Source organism: Heptranchias perlo, chromosome 2 (assembly GCF_035084215.1).
Source record: "Heptranchias perlo isolate sHepPer1 chromosome 2, sHepPer1.hap1, whole genome shotgun sequence".
NCBI classification, from domain to species: Eukaryota; Metazoa; Chordata; class Chondrichthyes; order Hexanchiformes; family Hexanchidae; genus Heptranchias; species Heptranchias perlo.
The window spans coordinates 84,127,531-84,154,349 of NC_090326.1; the positions used below are offsets into that span (position 1 = coordinate 84,127,531).

At 41.2% G+C, this 26,819-nt stretch overlaps 1 protein-coding gene and 1 long non-coding RNA gene across 3 annotated transcripts in view; one reads left to right on the forward strand and one right to left on the reverse strand.

The window, feature by feature from the left end:
- Window positions 1-5,724, reverse strand: part of LOC137333997 (uncharacterized) — a 33,123-nt gene extending 27,399 nt beyond the window's left edge. The window contains exon 1 of the long non-coding RNA XR_010966029.1: window positions 5,242-5,724. This is a non-coding gene — a long non-coding RNA (uncharacterized lncRNA). The remainder of the gene's footprint in view (window positions 1-5,241) is intronic.
- LOC137333984 (anterior gradient protein 3-like) lies at window positions 5,241-19,998 on the forward strand. 2 transcript variants are annotated; one of them, XM_067998372.1, is made up of 8 exons: window positions 5,241-5,421; window positions 5,598-5,772; window positions 5,935-5,998; window positions 9,934-9,986; window positions 10,159-10,235; window positions 15,794-15,857; window positions 15,972-16,055; window positions 19,731-19,998. In XM_067998372.1, exons 1-8 carry the CDS (start codon window positions 5,314-5,316, stop codon window positions 19,778-19,780), a joined length of 675 nt encoding a protein of 224 aa, XP_067854473.1. In that variant the 5' UTR covers window positions 5,241-5,313; the 3' UTR covers window positions 19,781-19,998. The 2 variants fall into 2 exon arrangements, with proteins under 2 accessions (XP_067854473.1, XP_067854481.1); XM_067998380.1 differs by having other exon boundaries at window positions 5,376-5,432.
- Window positions 19,999-26,819: the final 6,821 nt, after the last annotated feature.

Sequence of the window (26,819 nt, forward strand, 5' to 3'; positions counted from 1 at the left end):
AGTCCGAAAAACAACCATTCACCACTACTCGCTCTCTTCTGTCACTTAGCCAATTTCATATCCATGCTGCTACTGCCCCTTTTATTCCATGGGCTTCAATTTTGCTGACAAGCCTATTATGTGGCACTTTATCAAAGGCCTTATGAAAGTCCATATACACAACATCAACCGCACTACCTTCATCAACCCTCTCCACTACTTCATCAAAGAACTCAACCAAATTAGTCAAATGCGATTTTCCTCTAATAAATCAGTGCTGACTTTCGTTTATTAGCCCATAATTTTCCAAGTGCCAATTAATTTTGTCCCAGATTATTGTCACTAAAAGTTTTCCCACCACCGACATTAGGCTGACTGACCTGTAATTGTCGGGTTTATCCCTCTCTCCTTTTTTGAACAGGGATATAACACTTGCAATCCTCCAGTCCACTGGTACCACCCCCATATTTAAGGAGGATTGGAAGATTGTGGCTGGAGCCTTCACAATTTCCACCCTTCCTTCCCTCAGTAACCTAGAGTGCATCCCATCTGGATCGGGTGACTTTTCTACTTTGAGTTCTGCCAATCTTTTAAGTACCTCCTCTTTATCTATTTTTATCCTATCCAATATCGCTACTACCTCCTCCTTTACCATTACAATGGCACAATCCTCTTCTCTAGTGAAGACGGATGCAAAGAATTCATTTAGTTCCTCAGCCATGCCCTCTACCCCCACAAGATCTCCTTTTTTGTCCCTAATTCGTCCCACCCTTCCTCTGACTACCCTTTTACCCTTTTACTATTTATATGTTCATTGAAGGCTTTTGGGTTCCCTTTTATGTTAGCCACTAATCTAGTCTCATATTTTCTCTTTGCCCCTCTTATTCCCTTTTTTAGACCTCCTCTGTACTTCCTGTATTCAGCCTGGTTATCTATTATATTATGAACCTTATATTCATCATAAGCCTTCTTTTTCTGTTTCATTTTAATATTTACATCTTTAGTCATCCAGGGAGCTCTAGCTTTAGATGCCCTTCCTTTCCCCCTCGTAGGGATGTGTCTACTCTATACCTGAACGAACTCCTCCTTAAAGGCCTTCCATTGTTCAATTACTGGTTTGCCTACCAATTTTTGATTCCAATCCACCTGGGCAAGATCCTTTTTCAACTGACCGAAATTTGCCCTCCTCCAATTAAGCATTTTCACATTTGATTGTTCCTTGTCCTTTTCCATAACTATTCTAAACCTAATGAGATTATGATCACTGTTTCCCAAATGCTCCCCCACTGAAACATGCTCCACTTGCCCCACTTCATTCCCCAGAACTAGATCCAGCACTGTTTCCTTCCTGGTTGGACTGGAAACACACTGTTCCAGAAAGTTCTCGAACACATTTCAGGAATTCCTCCCCCTCTTTGCCCTTTACATTGTTACTATCCCAGTCTACATTGGGATAATTGAAGTCCCCCATTATCACCACTCTATAGTTCTTGCGTCTTTCTGTAATTTGCCGACAAATTTGCTCTTCTATCTCCTCCCCACTATTTGATGGCCTATAGTATACACCCAGTATAATGTTTTTCAACCTTTATTGAAGAAGGGAGAGAAGGATAAAGTGGGTAACTGTAGACCACTAGTTCAATGCCAGTTGTCAAACTTTTAGGGGGTGATTTTAACCCAGCCGTCACAGCGAAATCTGGGTGGGTTGGCAGTTAAAATTGCCTAAGTTACTTATCCGCCCTGAAACTGCCAGGTGCTACCAGGTTTGTATTTTAACCTTCACTTCTGAGCAGGCGGTAAGGACACCCGGCCAAAGCCAATGGGGTCTTTTTAACATATGTAAGTCAGGTCCTGACGATGGCAGACAGGCTCCCCTAAAGTCCAGGCCATTATAGCTGGTACGCATGTAGCAATACGGGCCTCTGCCACCAATCGAAAGAGCAGAAAGAGCTTAATATCCATTAATGGACAGAGGCTCTGTGACCATTTGTATGAATACACGCTGTCATGATGCCTTCATTTTTAGCACTGTGCCATTATTATTTGAAGGGGAAGGAAGACTGGATGGAATGGCACTTCTATGACAAAGGATACCCTCTTCAGCCTGGTTCATAATCCCCTTGAAACAGCCAAGAAGAAGAATAACAACAACTTGAATTTATATAAAACGCCTTTAATGTAGGAAAATATCCAAAGGCGTTTCATGAGGCATAATGGGAAATGGATGCCGAGCCAAAAAAGGTGATATTAGGAGGCATGAGCAAATGCAAAGAGGTGGGTGTTAAGGAGGGCCTTAAAGGAGGAGAGGGTGGTGGAGTGCCCGAAGGGTTTAGGGAGGGATCTAAATGGCTGAAGGTGATACACAAATGGTCAGAGTCGGAGGAACAGAGAGTTCTGGGATTGTAGTGCTCGAGGAGGTTACAGGAGAAAGGTGGTGAAAGGATTTAAACATAAGAATGAGAAGTTTGAGGCATTGTGGGACCGTGAGCCGATGTAGGTCAGAGAGCAGGGTGGTGGGCGAGCGGGACTTGTGCGGGATAGCATATAGGCATCAGAGTTTCAGATGAGCTGATGTTTAAGGAGGGTGGTGGATGGGAGGCCAGCCAAGAGAGTATTAAAATACTCAAGTCTGGAGGTGACAAAGACATGGATGAGTGTTTCAGCAGCAGATAGGCTGAGACAGGGGCGAAGATGGACGATATTACATAGGTGGACGTAGGTGGTCTTGGAGATGGACGGGATATGGGGTCATAAACTCAGCACTGCGAAATAGGATGTTGGGGTTATGAACAATCTGGTTCAACCTGAGACAGTAGCTGGGGAGGGGGGATGGAATCAGTTGGAAGAGTACAAAGTTTGTGGCTGGGGCCAAAGACGATGGCTTTGGTCTTACTAATGCTTAACTGGAGGAAATTGTGGCTCTTCCAACACTGAATGCTGGGCAAACAGTCTAACAACACTGAGGCAACAGATGGGTCAAGAGAGTTGGTGGAGAGGTGGAGCTAGCTGTCAACTGCGTACATGGAGGAGCTGACCACATATCCATAGATGATGTCACCAAGGAAGAGCAAGTAGCTGAAGAAAAATTGAGAGCAGTCCTATTGAGCTGGACAATGGAGGAGGTGCTTTGAAGGTGGATGATGTGGATGGTGTGGTAAACTATGTCAAAGACTGCAGAGAGGTCAAGGAAGACAAGGAAGATTATGCAACACAGTCACAGTTATAGAGAATGTCATTTGTGACTTTGATTAGGACTGATTTGGTGCTGTGGTAGGGGCTGAAACCTGATTGGAGAGATTCAAATATGGAGTTGCAGGAAAAATGGGCACGGATGTAAGAGATGATAACACATTCAAGGACTTGAGAGGAAAAGGAGGACAGACATTTACAAAGATAGAGGTGTCAAGGGCATATTTTTTGAGGAGGGAATTGTGACAGTGGTTTTGAAAGGGAGTGGGACAGTGCATGAGGAAAGGGAACTATTTACAATGTTAGTAAGCACGAGGCCAGAAAGAGATTTTGGGTGGTCAGGAGGAGGTCATTCAGCCGCTTAAGCCTGTTCCGCCATTCAATTAGATCATGGCTGATCTGTGTCTTAACTCCATCTACCACCTTGGTTCCATAACCCTTAACACCCTTGCCGAACAAAAACCTATCAATCTCAGTTTTGAAATTTTCAATTGACTGAACCTCAACAGCTTTTTGGGACATTCAAAAGGGTATTAGGTAATCACTTGAAGAATATAAAAGGTACAGGGGGAAAGCAGGACAGTTGGACTGTAAAATCAATCCCCGTGAAGGGCTTAAATTCAGCACACACAAGAAAAGCCAAATGGCCTCCCCCTGTACTAAAATGTCTGTGTTTTGTAGGCATTACAATGATACAGGTGGAAGAACTGCAACCAAAGGCAAAGGAAGAAACTGAAACCAGGCCTGAAGAAATGCTTCACGAAACCCAATTGTTAGCTTTAGAAACCATTAAGTGAAAACAGAAAATTATTTTTAAAAATACTTTTTTATTTAAAAATAATTATTGGATTTTTTGGCATAAATTCAATTTTCTATAACAAAATTTAAAAGAGATCCATAAATATCCACAGGCTGGTGGAATGGGCAGACACATGGCAGATGAAATTTAATTCAGAGAAGTGTGAAGTGATACATTTTGGCAGGAAGAACGAGGAGAGGTAATATAAACTAAATGGTACAATTCTAAAGGGGGTGCAGGAACAGAGAGATCTGGGGATATATGTGCACAAATCTTTGCAAGTGGCAGGACGGGTTGAGAAAGAGGTTAAAAAGGCTTACGAGATCCTGAGCTTTTTAAATAGAGGCATAGAGTACATAAGCAAGGAACTTACGTTGAACCTTTATAAAACACTGGTTCGGCCACATCGTGTCCAATTCTGGGCACCGCACTTCAGGAAGGATGTGAAGGCCTTAGGATGGTGCAGAAAAGATTTACTAGAATGGTTCCAGGGATGAGGGACTTCAGTTACGTGGATAGACTGGAGAAGCTGAGGTTGTTCTCCTTAGAGCAGAGAAAGTTAAGAGGAGATTTGAAAGAAGTGTTCAAAATCATGAAGGGTTTAGATAAAGTAAATAAAGAGAAACTGTTCCCATTGGTGGAAGGGTCGAGAACCAGAGGGCACAGATTTAAGGTGATTGGCAAAAGAACTAAAGACGATTTGAGGAGAAACTTTTTTACGCAGTGAATAGTTATGATCTGGAATGCGCTGCCTGAAGGGGTGGTGGAAGCAGATTCAATCATGGTTTTCAAAAAGGAATTGGATGAATACTTGAAGGGAAAAATTTTGCAGGGTTACGGGGAAAGGACGGAGGAATGGAACTAACTGGATTGCTCTTATAAAGAGCCGGCACCCACTCGATGAGCTGAATGGCCTCCTTCTGTGCTGTAACCATTCTATGATTCTATGATTCTCTGTTGCAGAGGCAATATAGGGGTGTTGCTGCTATTGGTTTAAAACCATATCTAAAGTTGTGAATCAGCACTGTAGTCAACTGGAATGTAATTTAAAAATGTTAACATGCTGTCTGTAAAACTTTTAACCAATAGCAGAGAGACCAGTCAGCTTTTGGAGAAATCAACAGACACTGATTTGAATTGCCCAATGTTTTGAAAAAGTGCCAAGTTTTCTAAATAATTCACTATCTCTGTTTAAACTCGCAAAACTGCACTCAAGAAACTATACTTTGAAAATTCTGAGCACAAAAAGTTCTAAAATGAACATATCTACTTACAGAAGTGAAGATAAATAATCTAAATCAAGCCCATCCTTCCTGCATTCCCAAATTGGGGAGGGCGATGAAAGGATGGTGACCAATGGGGTGGAGAACATCAGGTATATATTTGAGAACTTAACACCACTGAATCACAGCACAGTCTTAACAGCACCCAGCTCGGCTGTTAACCTGCCACAGGTAAGCAGGAGGTATATCGTACGCTTTTGATTTTCACTCAGAAAGGGAAATCATTTTTCACAATGTAAAACATTTCCTAATTTTTTTTTCTCTCGTTGCAATTATTCAAACGCGTATATCAGTTGGAGAATTGTCAGGACCCACTATTTTGCTAATTCTGTGCTCTTTGTTTCCAGTACTTGAAGTTGAATTCCACCAGGATGGCTGGTCTTTCGCTTTCCCTGCTAGTGCTGCTGGCGGCTGTCTCGGGTTGTCTGGCCAGAGGTTCCCCCAGTTCGAAGGTTGCTAGCCCTCCGTCTAAGAACGAGAGTGGAAAGGAAGAGAAAAAATGCCCTCCTAGTTTATCCAGAGGTAAGGAGCTGTAACTTTTCATATAACTTCGTGCTGGGTTCCATCGCTTGACTAGTATTTTCCACCGGTGCAGTTTGATAAGTTTGCTTGACTTTTGTTTTCCTCTCTCTTTTCCTGTGATATTGTCTGCAGGATAATACTTGCATATCTTATTTATCGTAGGATGGGGCGATGAAATTAATTGGGTTCAAACCTACGAAGAAGGACTGTACAAAGCCAGAAAGAGGTAAGGTTGTCTTTCTGACCAAAAGCGCTCTCTAGAGTCTGTCAGTGTTGTACATCTAGACGTCTTTTCCCCTTCTCTCGATTCCCTGGATTTTCAGCTGGAAGATGTTGTATGAGTGGAATAACTCTCGAGTTGACTGATAGACAAATGGTGCGAGCTGCGATGCCCGATTTAAGATCGCAGGAATGAAACTTAAAGCTTGGAAAACAAGCAGCACTATACTAGTTAGGGGGAGGGGTGGAAGGGTAGAAGGAAACAGCAACAGGCGAAAGAACGTACTGAGGGGAGGCAAAGGAGATGCATACAGAAAGGGAGAAAATACATGAAATGTATAGGAAGAAAAAAAGGGATATTAAAGAGGTGCGAATATACAGGGACAGGGAGCCATTTGAAGAGATCATAACTAAAAAAAACAGAATAGCAAAGGGGGACGGGAAGAGGAAAGAAAATTGTGGAACATTCTCCGAGAAATACTAAAAGATTAAGTAAACCATGAATTGTATCATTGTGTATCTTGATTTGTTGCTGGTTTCCTGGTCTGGGTTTTTTTTTAAGTCATAGAAGGTGGTACAGTGTGTAGGAGAGTATGTATTGTGTCACTTGGAATTCTCTACCCCAGAGGGGCTGAGTCGTTGAATATGTTCAAGGCTGAGATAGATAGATTTCTGGACTCTAGGGGAATCAAGGGATATGGGGATCGGGCAAGAAAGTGGAGTTGAGGTCGAAGATCAGCCATGATTTGATTGAATGGCGGAGCAGGCTCGAGGGGCCTTATGGCCAACTCCTGCTCCTATTTCTTATGTTCTATGTTCTTATGTGCCACAAAGATTAATTAGATATAGATTATGAATGTGTTTGGTCTGTGGAAGGCACAGGTTTAAGAGTTGAATGTATTTTTCTCATTCTGTGATTTGATGCTCACCTGATCCCCAATTTTGTCCTTGTTACCATGAGGAGCTCAGAATCACTAAAATATTCAGTACTGAGGCTCCACAGGGAGAGAGAGTGACAGGTGTCACACTAAGATCCTCTGGCATATGCTTAGAGTAGTATTGACAGAGTGCAATTTGTCTATGATCTCATGGCTAGGGAAAGGTGCATACAGTAGGAAGAGTCCCAAAAAGGGGTAAAACCACCCAGGATCCTCAATCAAAAATCTTTTCTCCTCAAATGGGAACGAATGACTAACAAAGCATGAAACCAGTATGCAAGAATGGTAGAATTGATACAATTGCCATTTTTTAAAATCAGTGATCATACTTTGGCATTTGTTGATGGGTAGATGAAAGGTTTAGTTAGTCAATCTGAAGATAGATTTTATTTTTTTTAGAGCTTGTCTTTATTAAAATCAGAAAGATCTTACCTCAGGTTGCTGTGCCTCCAGCCCATTGAGCTGAGCTCATGTGAGGTCAACTAATTTAAGAAGCCAATGCAAGTTGAAGCAATGCGGCGTAGTAGCAGGATAAGCCCGTATTATCGGGCACAGAGGCTTGAGGCCTCAGCGCTGGCCTATGCTGCTGGCCAACACTAAGCCCATTGGGAGCCTGCACACAAATGGTGCACTAGGCTCATTATGACCCTGACTGCAATGCAAAGGAAGGGGCCTCCCCATACTGCAGAGAAGCCACATTGAACAATAAACATTTGTTCCTGGCTGACCCTCTCCTTGTTACAGGGCCACCCTTTCTTGCTGCCATTGTCTTTTTTTGAGCCTCCAACGGCCAAATCCTGAAAGAGGACTTGGGTCCCTGCCACTCTACACAACAAAAAAAAAGGCACTGTAAGGGTTATCAGCAGTCCTTCTCTGGCTACTGGTGCCCGGCATTCCATCTTTAACCCCCATGACCTTCCCAGTGCATCATGCGCTACATGCCTGGTGCACCACGAACATTTAAGTGAGCTGAACTCACATTATCATGTAAGGTCAACTTATCTGGGTGCAGATGCAGGCAGGGCCTGATGAGGAGCAGTTCTATACAGCTATGGCAATATCCACCTCTAAGTATTTCCATCGTGCTCTCAGCATCTAGCACAAGATGCGTTGTAAATGCCATATGGGTCTTGGCCAAAATGTTGCGCTCCAGCAACCAGTGAAGGACCTTACAGTACTGTTTATTTATATATTGAGAAAGTATGATGTTGAGGATCTACATCCCCTTTAAGAATCTAGCCCTGTGAGGCTAAAAAATAAGGTGAGGCAGCAAGGAAGGGTGGCCCATAACATGGGGAGAGCAACTGGGGAGCAAAAAATTATTTTTTGGATAGCCTTTTCCAAATGGTGCTAAGCTGGGATGCTGGGAGCCCACCAAGATTACTCAGATGAAGTTGACCCTGAAAAATCTACCTAGGGTCAGACCATGGCCAAACGGGCAGAGGCAAAGCCTGCCCCAATGCAGATCACATGGTAATCATCAATGAGGAAGGCCATTTGGCCCATCTTAATTCATCCATCTAGATCAATCCTAACATTGCTCCCATTATATCATTGAATTGTTTCTTAAATGATTCCAGGGTTTTTGCCTCCACTAATCTATCTGGAATTTGTTGATCACTTTGTGTGAAGAAGAATTTCCTGATATCAGTCCTGAAATTACCATTTACTAGTTTGAACCTGTGCCCCTTGTTCTACTCTCAGTTTAATTTGTACCTCTATGATTAACTCTCACATACCTTCTTTCTACGCTGAAAAGCCTAAGTTTCTCCAGTGTTTCCTAATAACTCAGCCCTAATACTAGAGATCAGCATTGTGATTCTTCTCTGCACTGCCTACAGTGCTTGAAGATCTCTCCTGTGTCTTGGTGACTAGAATTGGACATAGTATTCAAGGTCAGGTCTGACCAGAGCACAATAAAGTTTAATCATTACCTCCTCTAACATATTCTACTATCTTAGGTATGTAGTTGAACATTCTATTGAGTTTTTTTATTTGATGCTCTGCATTGATCGGGTATTTTGAGTCTACTGAGATTCTCGGTCTCTTTCAGCCTCATCCTTAGCTATTTCAACATTATTCATGGAGCACACTTGTCGTCTCTTTTTCCTTCCTATTTTATAATTTTCTGCATTAAATTTCATCTGCCATTGTTCTGCCCACTTGTATATCTTGTCCAACCCATTCTGCAATTTCTGAGCTGCCAATTCGACTGTCTTTCCTAGTTTTGTATCGTCTGCAAATTGATCTCTTTGCACTGAGTTTCTGAATCCAAGTCATTTATGTTCAAGCCCTGGGGTGCCCCAATCAGTACTTCGTCCCCACTCTGACATAATTCTCAATTGAGCGTTCATTATTTTTCACCTCTCAGCCAATTTCTTATCCATTCCCAGGGTTTACCCTGAATCCCCACAACTTCTGAGTACAATTAATAACCTTTCATGTGGAGCTTTATCAAAAGCCTTTTGGAAGTCAAGGTGTCATAGGGCTTTCCATAGTCCACTTGGGTTGTCACTTCCTCAAAGAATCCTGCCAAAGAAAAAAATCCAACCTTTCTTCTTTTTAGTGGCCATAAGGGTCACAAGTAGAAACAAGTTTGTACATTTTCAATCCAATTTCTAGTGCAACATGTACAACCCAAATGATCCATAATTTAATACTAAATTGCTAGTTTCACTCTCGTATTCCAAAAATGGCTTGTGTGGGAAATGGAAATAGAACATGAGTGCATCTGGAGAGACTCTTATCAATTTGAAGTTAAATAAGGGAAGCAAATTATGAGAAAACATGTAGTTCCCCAATGCTGACTATGAGCACCAACAAATTCAGCCCTTTCCCAAATTTAATGTTTTTAAATATAAATATGTATTTCATAGCATTTAAAAATTGAAATGTGAAATTAATTCTAGAACTCCTTAGTTTATTTGCTTATATATTAGTCAGATAATCTGACATTTAGTTATTTTGCATTAAATAAAAATTTATTGTACTTTTCCCACTTTAGCAACCGACCTTTAATGGTCATCCACCACTTAGAAGAATGCCCATACAGTCAAGGTGAGTGATCTCTTCAACAAACAAGTTCATTCCCTATACTGTATTTCATAATGTTTTTCAATAAAGTAGCTGTTGAAAATGTTGTTATGAAAGATTCACTATCACTTCACCCAGAAAGGTTTGTTGCATTGTACTATTTTTAAAGTCTTTCCTGTGACTTTTTTTATAACAGCCCTGAAGAAAGCATTTGCTGATGATAAGGAAATTCAGAAATTGGCAAAAGAAGACTTTGTTATGCTTAATCTTGTGGTAAGTGAGAAAATACAATATTACAAAGCACTTTATTAAGTATTAACAGCACACATTCAGGAAACTATTAAAGGTATGAAGGTAATTATGAATTTGTATTCTTTTCTAAAACTATATAAAATTTATCTGATGAAGGGTCATCAATCTGAAACGTTAACTCTGTTTCTTTCTCCACAGGTGCTGCCTGACTTGCTGAGTATTTCCAGCATTTTCTGTTTTTATTTCAGATTTGCAGTATTTTGCTTTTAAACTTTATCTTAGGCTTTTTTTACAAAAAATACAAAATATTACTTATGCAAATTATGTTTCTTAAAGCAACCATGTGTATACTAACAATTCCACAGTCCGACTCTTCCCAACCCTCCAGCCACTCTTAGAAATGCTATTCTTGTTAGGTTTTTACTCCAAATGTCCATGCCCAAATTTAAGCATCTGGGCTCCATGAGCCCATTGAATTCTCTTTAAACCTGATCAGCAATCAAACACATTACCACATTTCCCTATCTCCTAAACTATGCTACTAGACAGAAGAATTGGGCAACCATATGTTCCTGAACCTCCCTTTTCCTCCTGAGTCACTATTTCTCTTCCTGAGCCAGTCTTCTCTCCCCTGTTAAAGGCACAGATCTATTTATTTATTCCTAGAACTCCAATATGTGAGGGGAATACATTTATTTATTGATCTAGCTATGAGGGGAGAGAGGTCAGGGAAACACTAAAACACTATCTATATATTTACAGGAACCAATCAACAAACTCTTAATTCACTGCCTCTGACCACATCTGTCACAAACTTCTTTCTAAATTCCTTCAGCAGTTATGTGCACCTCTCCGATACTCACCCATCTCCATACCAGCACCCCACTCCCTTGCAACAGTGTAATCTTCAGATTACCATAAGTAATGGCACAGGAGGTGAACATATACATATATCAGTCAATCTACCACGGTGTTGCACAGGTGAAGGCAAGACCAAGTGTTGTCTTCTGGCGAAACAAGGTTAGAGGGTGATGGATAATTGGGCCAGGGTACACAGATGTAATTCTGATCCTGTTTTAAAGTAATACTTTTTTAAAGTAACATTTTTATATAATAGCTTGAATTTATATTATTATTTATAGTTAAATAGCAAAACTAACACAGGAGCATATGGCTGCTCAATTCTTCTTTCTAGTAGAGTCATTTAGTGGATAGGGCAATTTAGGAAGCAAGAAGTAGAGTTGGTTGGAGCATAGGAATTTCTCTGCAGTATAGTCTGCAGAGCTGGGAGACTCAAAATTGAGGCACTATAGCTCTTCCATATTAGAGAATATAATTACAGCATGACAAGTTTACATAGGCAGTTTAATTATAACTGTGGACATAGGAATTTATAATCATAAGATCCTTACAGATGAGGCAGGCCCTTTGGTTCATCAAAATTCATCCATCCAGAAAGACCCTATAGTTCCCTTATAGTTACATCTAATTGTTTCTTAAAGATTCCAGGGGTTTAATCTCCTACAGGCAACCTCCTCCTGCAAGCCCATTCCAAGTGTTGATCACTCACTGCATTAAGAAGAACTTTCTGATATCAATCCCAAAATTGTCTTTTACTAGTTTGAACCTGTGTCCCCTTGTCCTACCCTCAGAGTTTAACTTAAAATACTCCAGATTAACCTTTTCCATACAGTTTACCATCTTACTTACCTCCGATAAGGTCACCTCTCAGACATCTCCTTTCCAGGTTAATAAGCCAAGTTTCTCTAGTCTCTCTTAGCGTATACCTTTGGCATTGGGATCAGCCCCGTGGCTGTTCTCTACACTGCCTCCATTATCCTTTCTTTCTTAATGACCAGTACTGAACACAAGTGCAGTTTTCATTGTGTCTCGGCAACCAGAACTGAACACAGTAGTCAAGGTAGAACACTGTGCAGTTTGATCACAACTTCTTTTGACTTATATTTTACTGTTTTATCTTTGAGTTCAACATTTTATTGGCATTATTCATTGGTGCTCTGCATTGATTGGACGTGTTGAGTCTACAAAAACTCCTAGGTCTCTTTCAAACTTATCCTGAACTATTTCAGCACCATGAATTATGTATGTTGCCCATTTTCCAATGTGCAATACTTCACACTTGTCTGCATTAAATTTCATCCACCTTTGTTCAGAATGCTCACATACTTTGTTTAGCTCATTCTATGATATCTGAGCTGCCTCCTTTGATTCCATTGCTTTGGTTTGGTATCATCTGTAAATCTGACTAATTTTCATTGAATTTCTGAATGGAAGTCACTGATATAAATTAGAACAGCAGTGGTACAAACACTAAGCCCTTGGGCACCCCACTCTATACCACCCTCCCCCCACCTCACCTCACCTCAATATGACATCTGTTATTTACCTTTCAGCCAATTTCTTATCCATTTCCAACTTTTGCCCTGTATCCCCACAGCTTTGAGATTAACTAGTAGCTTTACATGTAGAACTTTTTCAAATACCTTTTGGAAGTAGTTACACAGCATCATAGAGATTAGCAAGTTCACTTGGGTTGTCACTTCCTGAAAAGTTGGTCAAGCAGACTTTCCACAACTAAAGATGTGTCGATTGCTGTTTATTAGGTTATTGTTGTACAGATAATCCTCAAGTGCATTCCTAATAATTGATTCTGAAGTAAGACTTAAAGGTATTTAATTGCCTGTGTCTGTTTTGTCACCCCTTTTGAATATAGGCACCACATTAGCCTGCTCCCAATTTAGTGGAAATTCCCCAGTGATCATTAACTGCCTCATGGCAAATGTTAATGATTTACAAGTCTTTCAGGGATTATTACCATCTAACCTTGGAGATTTATTTATTTTAAACCCTTTCAGCTGGTTTAGGACTTCCATCTCATTTATATCAAAATGATTGGTTTTACTCAGGTTATTTATGTTTGAGGAGGGCACATTGCTTGTGTTTTTTCCTGTGAATACTTAAAGAAAATAATCATTTTGAATGTTTGCTATTTCATTATGGAAATATTAAGTGACAAAAATGTGAGAACAAGAAATAAGGTTTTGTAGACATAGTGTATGCAAATGTAAGATTTTTAATATGTTACATATTAGTGTATATAAATGTTTTGCATCTGACACATCTGTAGAGTGCAGAAAAGTCTTGGGACATGCAGAAATATTTATGGGTTGCAAAGCATTCTGATTGTCTCAAATTTCCCAGCAACTTATCTCACTGTCCTTGAGCACATCTCTCTCAAAAGTTGCTTCCAAGTCTTTTCAGTGGCCGTGATACTTATTCATCCAACCCTCTATAGACACCCTACAAATACAATTTATGACATAGTAAACACCTGAGAAATTTTGGAAATATGAAATGAGTTCAGAAACTCCCCACATACTTACCAATACTATCTTCGAATGCTTGTCACATCCCAACCCCCACCCCCCCAACCCTCTTTCTTCTCAGGCACCTCGGCTTTGTAATACTACTCTGTTCCCAGTGCTACAGTTTTCCACTTGGACCTTTGCCCGATGATTTTCCTTCTTCCATGCATGCACAGAAGTGCCTGTTTTGGACTTCCACGCATCCATAGAATGTCTGTTCCTTTCACTGTTTTCTATATTCATGAAAGTCATGTGTTGACTCTCACCCTCCCCAAAAAAAGCTCCCAGTACCACCTTATCGCTGACAATCCCCAATACCATTTTCATCTAAGAAGCTGACTTTTCCCCAACTACCAGCTTCATCTTTATATTTATATTTTTCAAAGGAGCTGAATTTTTTGTATACCAAGTTCTTGAATTGTCTCAACACCATTACAAACGTATTATAAGTTGCAGTTTTGATACCCATTTCATGACTGACTCTTTCCTTCTCTGATATGTAAAGATAATTACAGAGGTTTCAATCCTCCCTTCCAATTCCCCTCTTCCTCAACTCCATCACCTGCCCCCCGACCCCCAGCCTCCCCAAGTTTCTCACAGCTCAAACCCCTCCCGCCACTGCAACAGTGTAACATCCAAATCATCATAAGCAACTCTACAGGAGATTCAGTGGTAATATTAACAAAATGTCATGAAGAGAAGAACTAACTGGCTAATATTCCTCCGATGCATTTTAAATATCTTATTATATTCACACTTCATGGAGGCAAAAGACTCCTAAGCTGAAAGGACAATGACAATTCATTCCACAAATTAGTGTAAGCACAAAATTACAAATTAAGTACTTGGAAAAACTCAGCAAAAAACAAAGTTGCACTTTTTTCACTAAAGTATGAAATTTTTGTTTAATTATTTTTGTCCTGTAATATACTAGTGTAATATAGCATATATACTGAAGCATAAGACTAGATATTTATGTCACTGTTTGGGGTAAAACTGAGAGGGGAACATCCTCCCTTAGGTTTCCCTCCTAGCTGAATAATTTCTCTAAGGATGGCAGGAGCAGTAGCAGCACATTCCAATGAGCTGTTGCACTGTTCCTTCAGGGCAGTGCTATTTAAATGTCAACTTTCCCTCACAGCTTCTGACTATAGTCCAGGCTCCTGCTGCTGAATTAAAGTCTAGATGCATGGAGAGAAGATTTAAAATCAGCAGCAGGAGCCAGAATTGATGTTGGGAAGTAGAATTGATACTGACATTTTACAACGATGGAGGAACAGAATGATAACTGATAGGATTGTACTAGTTGAAATGAGAAAGAACTGAGAAAATATATCTTTAGTTGCCAGTTGACACAAAGGTGAAAATTTCGGTAGATGGAGTTTGGAAATGTTGACCCTTACCTTATACGAGGATTGTATTTTATCCTCCTGGGGTTTCGGGGTGGAATTTCCATGGGTTGCTTTATATACGAGTATATATAGCACACTTTAGTTTCAAACAGTAACAAACATAGACATTTGTGCTTCAAATACTAAACGATAGTGTAATGATAAGAAACCTTCCTGAAGTTTACTTTTGAAACCAAAGCCATGTTAACAGTTTGGGTAGAAAAGGTCTAAGATTCCTATACACATGTTTGGGCAATTATCCTCATTGGGATCGGGTCCACAGTACTAAACTGCCCCTAATGCACATTCTATGTATGATGGTGGGAGCAGTGAAAAATGTGAGGGGCAAACAAAAAAAAAGTACAGTATTCAGACCGTATTTTTGCATAGAATTGCACTGTTCTCTACACACTGACCAATTCATGGGTTATAGTGCAACCTAGTGGCTATAGAGCTAGCGTGTCAGAGTCTTCAGTAGGGCACTCGTTGGAATCTCAGTCTCCAGTGATTTACTTGTGGGCTTCCCAGTGAAAGTGAATTTTCAATCAGCTGGGCCATTTGGGGGAATGAAAGAAAACTAAAAGAGGAGGTATCCATTCATGTTACATCTCTTAAGCATGCGTCATCACATTTCTTAAAGATCAGATTGGTGCTGTCTACAGACAGGTTTATATGTTGCATCCTTTTTTTAAATATGTATCTTAGTATTCTTTGCATTATTGATTGGCACTGCTATATACAACTTTTGATTCAAATTTATGATGACATTACTACTTCAACAAAATCTTCATTTTCATTACAGTTTGAGACAAACGATAAAAATTTGTGGCCTGACAATCAGTACGTTCCCAGGATAATCTTTGTAGGTAAGAATTGTAAATCTATTTTGCTCGTGTAGGATATTAGTTATGTTCGTTAGTATTCCCAGTATTTAACAACTGTACTTGTAAGTATTGAGTATCTGCTTTCTTTGAATACAGATCCTTCCTTGACAGTGAGAGCAGATATCAAAGGGAGGTATGGAAACCGCCTTTACACTTATGAGGCCAGCGACATTGAACTCTGTGAGTCTAACTTGCTTCTATTAAACATGTGTATATATATTTGTTGTCACAATCCTTAATGTTTTATGTCCAATTACCTCATTTTTTTCAAGTCTGAAATAGCCAGGGCATTTATGAAAAGCTAAGTGTCTGTAAATATTAATTAAGAGAGGTAATTTTCTGAAATTGCATTCCCGGCATTGAGCCTCACTCACAGGAATGCATATCAGCAACTAAGATGCACACCCCCACAACTTTCACATATATCACACACCCAAATTACTGATCTGCCCTTCCAGCAGGCAACGCTCCATGCTGGGAGCTCAGTTTCATCAAACTACCCCTAAGGTTTACAACAGCAAATTACAACAGTAATCCCAGTCTAAGAGTATTTGTAACTGTTAGTATTGAATCAGTGTTCTTGCTTAAGAGTAGATTTTATGAATTTGTGCTCCTGGCATAGAGCTTCACCCATGGAGAGCGCCAATCAGGAATTCAGACGAGGAGGTCAACCTTTGTAAAGAGTGGATGAAAAATTTTATGTGGCTTGCTAATCTGCAAGTACAAAATCCCAATATGTGCACATGGCAGATAAAACTCTGCATCTCAAGCACAAATTCATAACATCTACCTTTAATTTTCATGTCTGCAATATGTTTCAGAAATAAATAGAATTACATAGAATTTGCAGCGCAGCAACAGGCCATTTAGTCTCCATGTGGTAGCAAGTTCCACATTCTAACTATTCTCCGGGTAACGAAATTTCTCCTTAATTCCTTCTTAGTGAATATAACTGTTTACTTCCTATAATGCCTGCTTTTGCCTAGTGATGACGAGGCAATTTGTCACCTTAGGCCAGTCAGTGTATTTATTTTGAGTTATATAATTCAGAAGGGTATTGGGTTTGACCCCGCTTGTTCAGCCAGTTTCTGCTTGAGTGGTAATTGGGGCGCTACAGTTCTCAGTTTCCTTGGGTTATAGAAGGGAGAAAAAAAAATCATTGTTATTCTGTTGGAAGTGTAAGGTGATTGGTCTCAGCTGTGATGTCTCCACAGTTGAATAATCTGCTGGCAGCCTCAGCTTCAGTTTGCACAAGGTACCAGAGGACAATGGCACAAAAAGGACCTACAATTCTGGGGAACACGCTTGTGATTTCCTGATATGAGCTCCCAAGCAGGCAAGGCTTCAAGCCAGGTGTACACATTAGGAACATTGGCCTTCTAGATCTTCCTCATTGGTAAATTTTACATTTTAGTCCAGGTGTGTAACTTAGTCAAATCCTCAGGGTTATAATGCACCCTGAGGATTTGACTAAGTTGCTTGTAGAACTCACTGAGAAAATTGCATTATTCTTTATTTGATTTGGGAGGTCTGGGTTTTGAATAGATACTTAACATTTCAAAATTTACAATCACCTGGTGGCAAAAACTAGGCTAATGATATCCATGGACTATTTAAAGCTATTCAATACTTTTATTTGTATTTAAAAATCTGTGGTCTGTATATAGTTGTATTATATCACTTGTTGAGATTAAAGAAACTGGGGCTTTTTTCATTAGAGCAGAGAAGGTAAGAGGAGATCTGATCGAGATATTCAAATTATGAATGGTTTTGACGGGAAAAAGGAAAAAACTATTTCTGCTGGTCAGTAACTAATGATATAAATTTAAGATCATCAAAAGAATGAAGGGAGAGGCTAGAAGAATTTTTTTTTGTTTGCGGAGGGTTGTTAGAGCATGGAATGCTGTACCAAAAACAGTGGTGGAAGCAGAATCCATAATAGCTTTTAGAAGGGAAATGGATAAATGTCTGAAAAAAAAATTAAAAGGGTATGGGGAAAGGGCAAAGGATGAGACTAAGTGGATAGCTCTTTCAGCAAGCCAACACAGATGCAGTGGGCTGAATGGCCATCTTCTGTGCTGTAATATTCTATGATTCTGTGATTTGGCTTCATAAGAGCTGAATAGAAATCTAAAATATTAGCTCAAATGTTACAGCATTGGATTCCTATTCAGTGAAAATGGGTTTGAATATAAGGCTCAACTGTTGTTCAAATTCATTACCAACTATGATGTGGACATGCCGGTGATGGACTGGGGTTGGTAATTGTAAACAATTTTACAACACCAAGTTATAGTCCAGCAATTTTATTTTAAATTCACAAGCTTTCGGAGGCTTCCTCCTTCCTCAGGTGAACGGTGTGGAAATGCGTTTCCAACAATGTTCACCTGAGGAAGGAGGAAGCCTCCGAAAGCTTGTGAATTTAAAATAAAATTGCTGGACTATAACTTGGTGTTGTAAAATTGTTTACAATTACCAACTATGGCTGAGCTCTTAGCTAAACTACATTTATAGAGCACTGCATGCTGGTAGGAGACTTATCCCACCATATTACATGCACCTCATCGCAGACAATACAAAATGGTGCTGACAGCAATTTTGGGTAAAGAAGCCTGTGCTGCAAACCATTCCAAGCTCTCAGTTAAAGTAGAGCATGCAAGAAAGAAAGCAGTGAATTTGAATTGCGATTGCTAGGCTTCAAAGATAGATATCTGAAACGTGGATTCTCTGGACCCCACTGCCCAAAAAATCCATCCTGAGTATTTCAAATGCAATATTTATAAACATCTGTTGCATTTACATCAGATATTCTCCTCATGTTCAGCATCACTAATCATTCCCATAAACAGGCTTAAGTCCCTTTCAAACTGATGTGTGCTTGTACCAGGCAATATTTAAAAGTAGCGCAAACCAGGGGTTGCATAGAGAATCCTTGTCACTACATTCCAGTTTACTGGAATATATTACATGCTGCCATAGTGATCTCTCCCGCTGCAGAAGACAGAAGAATATACACTTTATCATATCATGACTCAGGCTGTAAACAAATACACATTTAGTGATTGTTAAGCAGGTAAATGATCAGACAAATGGATACTTATAGTAATTACAAACTTTACAATTTTCCTCAATATCAAAACAATAAAGGTGCTTTGCCTGCATTGATGCTCAACATCAAATTGATCCTGGAAACATGGTCACTATTTCTTAGAACATTACTATGGAACCTTTGATTAGTTTCATACCCCCTATGGCCTCCGATTGAATGACTGACTTCCTGTTGCACAGAAGCCAAAGATTAACCAAATTTCTATGACGATATCCCAGAATAAAGGGAATTAAAAGCAAGTATTTCTCATAACTACATTTAGGTGGTCAGACAGGATTTAAAATGGTGTTTTCCCACACCAATACAGTCACCAAACCACCGTACTATACCTATAAATAGTCCACAGGTTGCTTGCAATTAAATATAATGGCTTGACTTCCACATGAGAAACCCAATCACTTTGATTAACCTGTCATTTCAGGAATCTAACACTTTTCTGGCAGTTATCAGGGAGACTGCTGGACCTATTGACACCAATGGGTCAGCAGTCAAGAGATATTAGCATATTAAACTGCCCTTATGTTCCACAAGAACATCCTTCAGACTCACTTTTTTTTTCACATTGATGCCGATGTTGTGTCCTCTGCAGCCTACAGAAGTAGCAAGCTGTAATCAATTTAAGTGTGTGTGTGTGTGCGCGATCAGCAAGAAAGAATTCAATACGTAATCTGCTACAGACAAAAAATTGTCGTAACATTTAAATTTGTACATCATACCTGAATAACATTTTTTCTTTTTTTCTTTAGTGACTTCAAACATGAAGGCTGCCAAAATACTGGTGAAACGTGACTTATAAGAATTTGAAGCCATCTATCTACCATAAGCTTTATTAGTTATATTATTTCTGTTCAACACTTGTAACCATAACAAGCTCATTGTGTAGACTCATTGTATGTCACTGTCCCAATATTGTACTGATGTGTGCAGAAAAGGTGTAAATAACGTTCTCTCAATATTGGGCATTTCAACTTGTAAGTGATGACATATTAATAAATCTTTTTGATACCAATGTGAGTTTGTGCACAGCTTCTATAATTCTTAAGTGAAAAGACTGTAAGTGTTTCTGTTATGTGGTTTTGTGGTCTATTTACAATTTAGAATATAAGAAAAACTTGCATTTATATAACGATTTTCATATCCTTAGGGCATCCCAAAACGCTTTACAGCCACTGAAGTACTTTTGGAGTGTAGTCACTGTTGTAAATGTCATATGCCTCAAATTGACAATCATTAATCCTTGTTTTTAAAGATGGGTTAGCAAGTAATGCTTAATGGCACATGATCCTTATAATGGAGAATATAATTATAAGATGATTGCATTCTTTAATAATTAATTTTCATACATCGTATTGCAAATAATTAATTTATTCTTCTCAGAATTAGTCTGCCTCTTTTAGCAGATACAATGCAGTTTTTAATATTTTGGATGTTTTCTTCTATAACATTTTACCACATAGCACTTACTAATGTTCTTAAGTCTGATTTTCTTTTATTTGCAAATGGATGACTGACTGAAGAACCCAAATTATGGAACAAAATAAATCTTGTATGATTTTTCAGTTATTAATGCATCCCAATTTATTTAATCTCCTGTAAAATGAATCACTACAGGTAAAATTTCCAAAAGTGAAACTCCTAAAGCTTCTCTGTGATCTTCAAATACAACAAAAAAAAATCAGGATGCAGTCTGCATTGTTTCAAGCTTGAAGACTGCATTCAACAGATTTTCACTAAAGGATTCTACACGGTATTTGATTATCTATGTATACTTATCCATATAGGAGTAGGTCATTCAGCCCCTCGAGCCTGTTCTGCCATTCAGTTAGATTATGGCTGATTTGTACCTCAATGCTATTTAGCACCTTAGTTTCATATCCCTTGGTATCCTTACCCAACAAAAATCTATCTATCTCAGTCTTGGAAATTTCAATTGACCCAGCATACATAACCTTATGGTTAATTAATTGCAAATATTTTTAAACCCTGAGGTTAATATTAACCTAACTCACCTGGCAGGAAACTGACAGAATTGGACCCTCCGTATTACATCCTGCCCAATTTTACTTTCCACTGAAGTCAAAAATTGCACCCCGTTGTTTTAACATTCTATAGTCTTTATCCTAGGTTTGGAATAGTTTACTTTTTTTCTAAAAACAAATCGGTTAATTGGTGAATGTGATGTCCAGAACTCCCTGGGCATGGAGGGATGCAAGGAGAATGATGATGACAGGCTTGAAGAGATCAACCAAAGTCAGTAACAACAACAACTCCCATTTTTATAATAGTTTAATGTAGAAAACCATCCTAAGCCTCCTCACAGAGTTGTGAGGAAAAATGTACTCCAAGCCAATGAAGCAGAGAGGTGACCAAAATCTTGGTCAAAAAGTGGATTTTGAGAGGGTCTTAAAGGAGGAGAGGGAGGTGGAGAAGTGGAGGGGTTTAGAGAGAGAATTGACGAGTGTGGGGCCTAGACAGCTGTAGGCACAGCCGCCAATGGTGGAGTAAAGATGGGAGGGAGATTATTGGCTATGCTTTCCAACTGCCAGCAAGTTGGAATGAACAGAGTTATGGTGTGAAGAGTAGTATTACATTAACCATTGCATTGTTGGCAAAAGTATAGTGGGTTACTGAGGGAGTTCCTTTATTAGCAAGAATAAAGTTAGTGAAAGAACTGATTGACAACTATGATATTTGCAAAGCAAAACACCTCCTAAACTAATTATTTCCACAGTTGCCCTGGCTATGCACACACATAATTCCAGTGCCACATAAACAATGCAGCTCCCTGATGTTGTTACTGTATTCTATGCTGTTTATATCAATTTGCTGGGTCTCTGCAGCTTTTCTGCCAAAGTTACAGTGGACGAGCAGGAAGAATCTGTGTGGAAATTCACCTGGTTGGGATCAATCTCATGGTCCTTCTCCACATAAGCTCCAGGGCTTGGGCTTTTTTTTTTGTACCTCAGTGACTGGAACTGAATGCAGTTTTCTGGACATTTTAGGTTCTCAGCAATCACCAAGATTAATTTTGTGAGATCCCAATCCTATGAACTCTACATTTATTATGTTACCCATTATAAGGATACGAAATGAAAATAATCTAACATACTGTTTACAAAGCATTGATCTGAACAATTTGGTGAATAGGTATCATGGGAGTTTTGTAATCATAATAGAGCAGTAATCATGCATAAGACAATTTACAGGCACATAATAGTTTTATTTGAGTTAATTATCTGCTCAAGGAAGCATCACAGGCATAGGAGAAACTATCAACATTAGACTGCAAAGATTTTTGTGACTGGAAGGCTATTTCCAGTGGGGTTCCACAAGGTTCAGTAATAGGTTCCTTGTTTTTGTGGTATATATAAATGATTTAGACCTAAATGTAAGGGGCTTGATTAAGAAGTTTGCAGATGATACAAAAATTGGCCATGTGGTTGATAGCAAGGAGGAAAGCTGTAGACTACAGGAAGATATTAATGGACTGGTCAGGTGGGCAGAAAAGTGGCAAATGGAATTCAATTCAGGAGAAGTGTGAGGTAATGCATTTGGGGAGGGCAAACAAGGCAAAGGATTACACAATAGATGGGAGGATACTGAGAGGTGTCGTGGAACAGAGAGACCTTGGAGTGCATGTTCACAGATCCCTGAAGGTAGCAGGACAGCTAGATAAGGTGGTTAAGAAGGCATACAGGATACTTTCCTTTAACAGCAGGGAGGTTATGCTAGAACTGTATAAAACACTAGTTAGGCCACAGCTTGAGTACTGCATACAGTTCTGGTCACCACATTACAGGAAAGATGTGATTTCACTAGAAAGGGTAAAAAGGATATTTACAAGGATGCTGCCAGGACTGGAGAATTTTAGCTATGAGGGAAGATTGGATAGGCAGGGGTTGTTTTCATTGGAACAGAGGAGGCTGAGGGATGATTTAATTGAGGTATATAAAATTATGAGGGGCCTAGATAGAATGGATAAGAAGGACCTATTTCCCTTAGCAGAGGGGTTAATGACCAGGGAGTATAGAGTTAAAGTAATTGGTAGAAGGATTATAGGGGAGCTGAGAGGAAATCTTTTCACCCAGAGGGTGGTAGGGGTCTGAAACTCACTACCTGAAAGGGTGGTAGAGGCAGAAACCCTCAACTCATTTAAAAAGTACTTGGATGTGCACTTAAAGTGCCATAACCTACAGGGCTACGGACCAAGCGCTGGAAAATGGGATTAATCTGGATAGCTCTTTATCAGCCAGCACGGACACGATGGGCCGAATGGTCTCCTTCTGTGTGTAACTTTCTATGATTCTATGCTTCTATGATACAGAGGGTATGCACTGGAGAGCCAGCGGTTTACCACAAATAAGCTACTGATTGACATCCACCGTATAATTCAGAGTTGCCAGAAGCTTCAACATTAATGGTTAGTTTGCCATAAATTACTGGTCCCCGATGTGTACTCTACTTATATAATGCACGTTGCATACAATTAATATTTGTTTAAACAATTTTATCATAGAATCAAATGCAGTTTGTGAGCATACCATCCATTCCGAGTGAATAATAATATTGTGAGGCCAGATGATAGAATCTAGCATATTATTTCGGCATCAGTTTGATGTAGGAGGGTGAGGTTGTACAGCATGCTGCAAGGGATAAAATGTGATTTGGCTGGTTCTGGGGCTCGTACATGTTAAAAGCTTGATTGATACTTACCTGGCAGGGGAGAGTCCGCGATCCAGAAGGCGGATCTCCCAGGACAAATAAAAGCAGTTATAACCAGTTGGAGCTTTGCTGACAAAAAGGTGGATCCTTATGCTGGCCGGAGACCGGTCTAACACCTTTTTCCAGTGGGCTGAAAATGATAGTTTTGCAGCGGACATAGCGGTCAGAGCTTCCCAAACACTTGGGCATGGGGTGCGCAACACCGTCAGGCTGACCGCAAGGATGGTTAAAGGAACCTTGCAATGGCAGCAGAACTTCATCCTGAGGAAGGTCCTTCTTGAAGAGGCCACGGACATCTTCTGCCTGCAGGACTTCCCAAGGAGCGAATACTTCGACGTGACCTTCAAGGATGTCACGGGATGCATGAAGATGCTCCAGGGCTTCAAGGAGAAGGGAATGGAAGCAGCGTTGTCGCTCCTCACCGCAGAGGAGTTCAACTCGCAAATGCCGGTTATGGATGTGGACGGAGCATAGACATCGGAGGACATGTATGGAATCTGGACAAGCAAGAGGAGCATGCAGGTGACGCTAAGGGTGGATGCCGACGGAAACATCATCGAGCTCCCGTCAAACTTCACGATTGGGTCGAGTCATAGGTGGAGGGTATACCAGGGGCAGCCCAGAGTGTTTCGACCCTGAAGCAAACGCGGGCATGAGGCAGCTTCCTGCAAGGCAGTGACTTGCAGGAAGGAGGGCCACCAGACACTGGATTGTCAGGAGGCCAAGTGCTGCAACCTGTGTGGAGAGGCTGGTCACCTGTACAAGACCTGCCCAAACCGCAGACACAGCTACGCACAGGCAGCGAGTGGCGAGGTGACACAGTAGAAGAGAGCAGCAGTCGTGGCTGCCCCAAAGGAGGCCAGACCACTCCCCCACTCCGTGGACCCCCGTGAAATAGCCAACGACCAGGAGGAGGACAAGAGCAGGAAGGGAGAGTTGAGGAATGAAACCACACCCCGACACCCAGCCCCAAGACATCCCCGGAGAACGTAGAGTCAATGGAAAGTGACCCAGGGTGGAAGAAGGATGGATAACACAGAGAAAGAAAAAGAGGAAGTCCCTTAGGGCCAGTGGTATGAACGCCAATGGTGTGACCAGCAGCAGGAGGAGCTTAGAGTCCCCAACAGACAACAGCGACCACTCCTCGGCTGATGAACAAGGAAAAGATGGGAAACCCCACTTTCATCAAAGGAAGCAGCAAAATGCGATGGTGACAAGTGACAACGAAAACATGCTCCAGCTTCAGGAAATTGAGAGCAGCAACACCCAGCTCCAAGGTACCGGGAGCCTAGCGCACCCTAACTCCGGGATGCTGGGAGAAGCAACGTGGAGAGCGAGGTCCCCCGATTCCAGGAAACCAGGAGCAGCACGACGGTCGCGGAGAGTGAACAACCAGCGAAGGCCAAGGTGCCAGACCTGGTCGCAGATCTCACGGACACACCACCCCACGAGACCCCGCCATCGACCCCCGAGCGCGGACCCTCGCCCTCTTCCTCAGCCCAAAGACCGTCCAGACGTTCCTGCTCACCACACAAATGTAGAATCTGGACCGAGAGTAGTAAGTGGACGGTAACGTAGAACCTGGATTGATGTAATTGTAATACCTTAATGGTTGTCCTTTTGTATTATTAAAATGGCTTTAAAAATTGCATCCTAAAATGTGCATAATATTAAATCGACGATGCGATGTGCTGCTACCCTGAACTACCTGTTCAGCGTCAAGAGGGACCTGCTGTTCTTACAGGAGTGCGGGATCTCACACCTCAGCAACTACTGGCAGTGGTCACGCAAACCCGTGACCTCTACCACCCAGAAGGACAAGGGCAGCAGGCACATGGGAACAACACCACCTGCATGTTCCCCTTCAAGTCACACACCATCCAGACTTGGAAATATATCGCCATTCCTTCATCGTCGCTGGGTCAAAATCCTGGAACTCCCTTCCTAACAGCACTGTGGGAGAACCTTCACCACACGGACTGCAGCGGTTCAAGGCGGCGGCTCACCACCACCTTCTCAAGGGCAATTAGGGATGGGCAATAAATGCTGGCCTCGCCAGCGATGCCCACATCCCATGAACGAATAAAAAAAAGTGAACCGAGGGGCAATCGATCTGGTCGGGAGGCAACGATAATCGTTTCTCAAGCCTGGGAATTTTGCTGCGAAGATGCCAATTCACCATCACTGAGGTTAAGGAGGTGTTAGGGGGCCGCCTGCTCATAGCAGACGTTCTGTACAAGAACGCCCCGCTCAGACTGATCAATATGTACACGCCGACCCTTAGGAGTGAGCGACTGGAGGTCTTCCAGCCTCTCCAGATGATGCTGGCAACCTCCAGACTGGTAGTTCTCACCGGAGACTTCAACTCGGACTCTAGTCCAGTCATCATCGATGCAACTGGATGATGCAGCAGGAGTGACGGAATACTGGACACCACGTCCAAATTCTTGATGGAAGCGATGAAAGACAAAGCTTCGCAACGTCTTCAGCAACCTTGCAGACGGAGCACCCCAGAGATACCCCTGGTCTTGGCCAGACGGGTCTGTCCATTCCAGGATAAACTTCCTATTTGTGTCCTCAATGCTCAAGGTCAGATCCACCGACGTCCAGCCGGTGTTCTTCTCTGACCACTGCCTTCTACTGGCCAACTATCAATTGCAGGAGGACCAGAAGGTGGGCAGGGGGATATGGAAGCTGAACACGAGACTGTTGACCCCGGAGAACATCGAGGAACTAAAGAGGGATTACTCTGGTTGGAGGATTGTGAAATCCCTCTTCAACTCCACGTGCACTGGTGGGAAGCAATCAAGGCCAACATCAAGAGGTTCTTCATCCTCAAAAGGCGTTCAGAAGGCAAGAGAGAGACAGAGGGAAGTGTCGCAGCTCCAGAAAAGCATGCAGGATCTGCTCCAGCTGCAGTCGATGGAGGTTGATGTCGGGGAGGAACTCAGAGAGGTGAAGGGCCAGCAAGCCTTGCTTTCCCCCTCCGTGGCCTCAAAGATCATCTTCTGGACTACAGTCCGTTCCCTGGAGCGGGGCAAGATTTGCTCACGCTTCTTCTTCCAAAAGGTGCACAGAGAGACCTCTGTGATCTGCAGCCTGAAGGAGGAAGA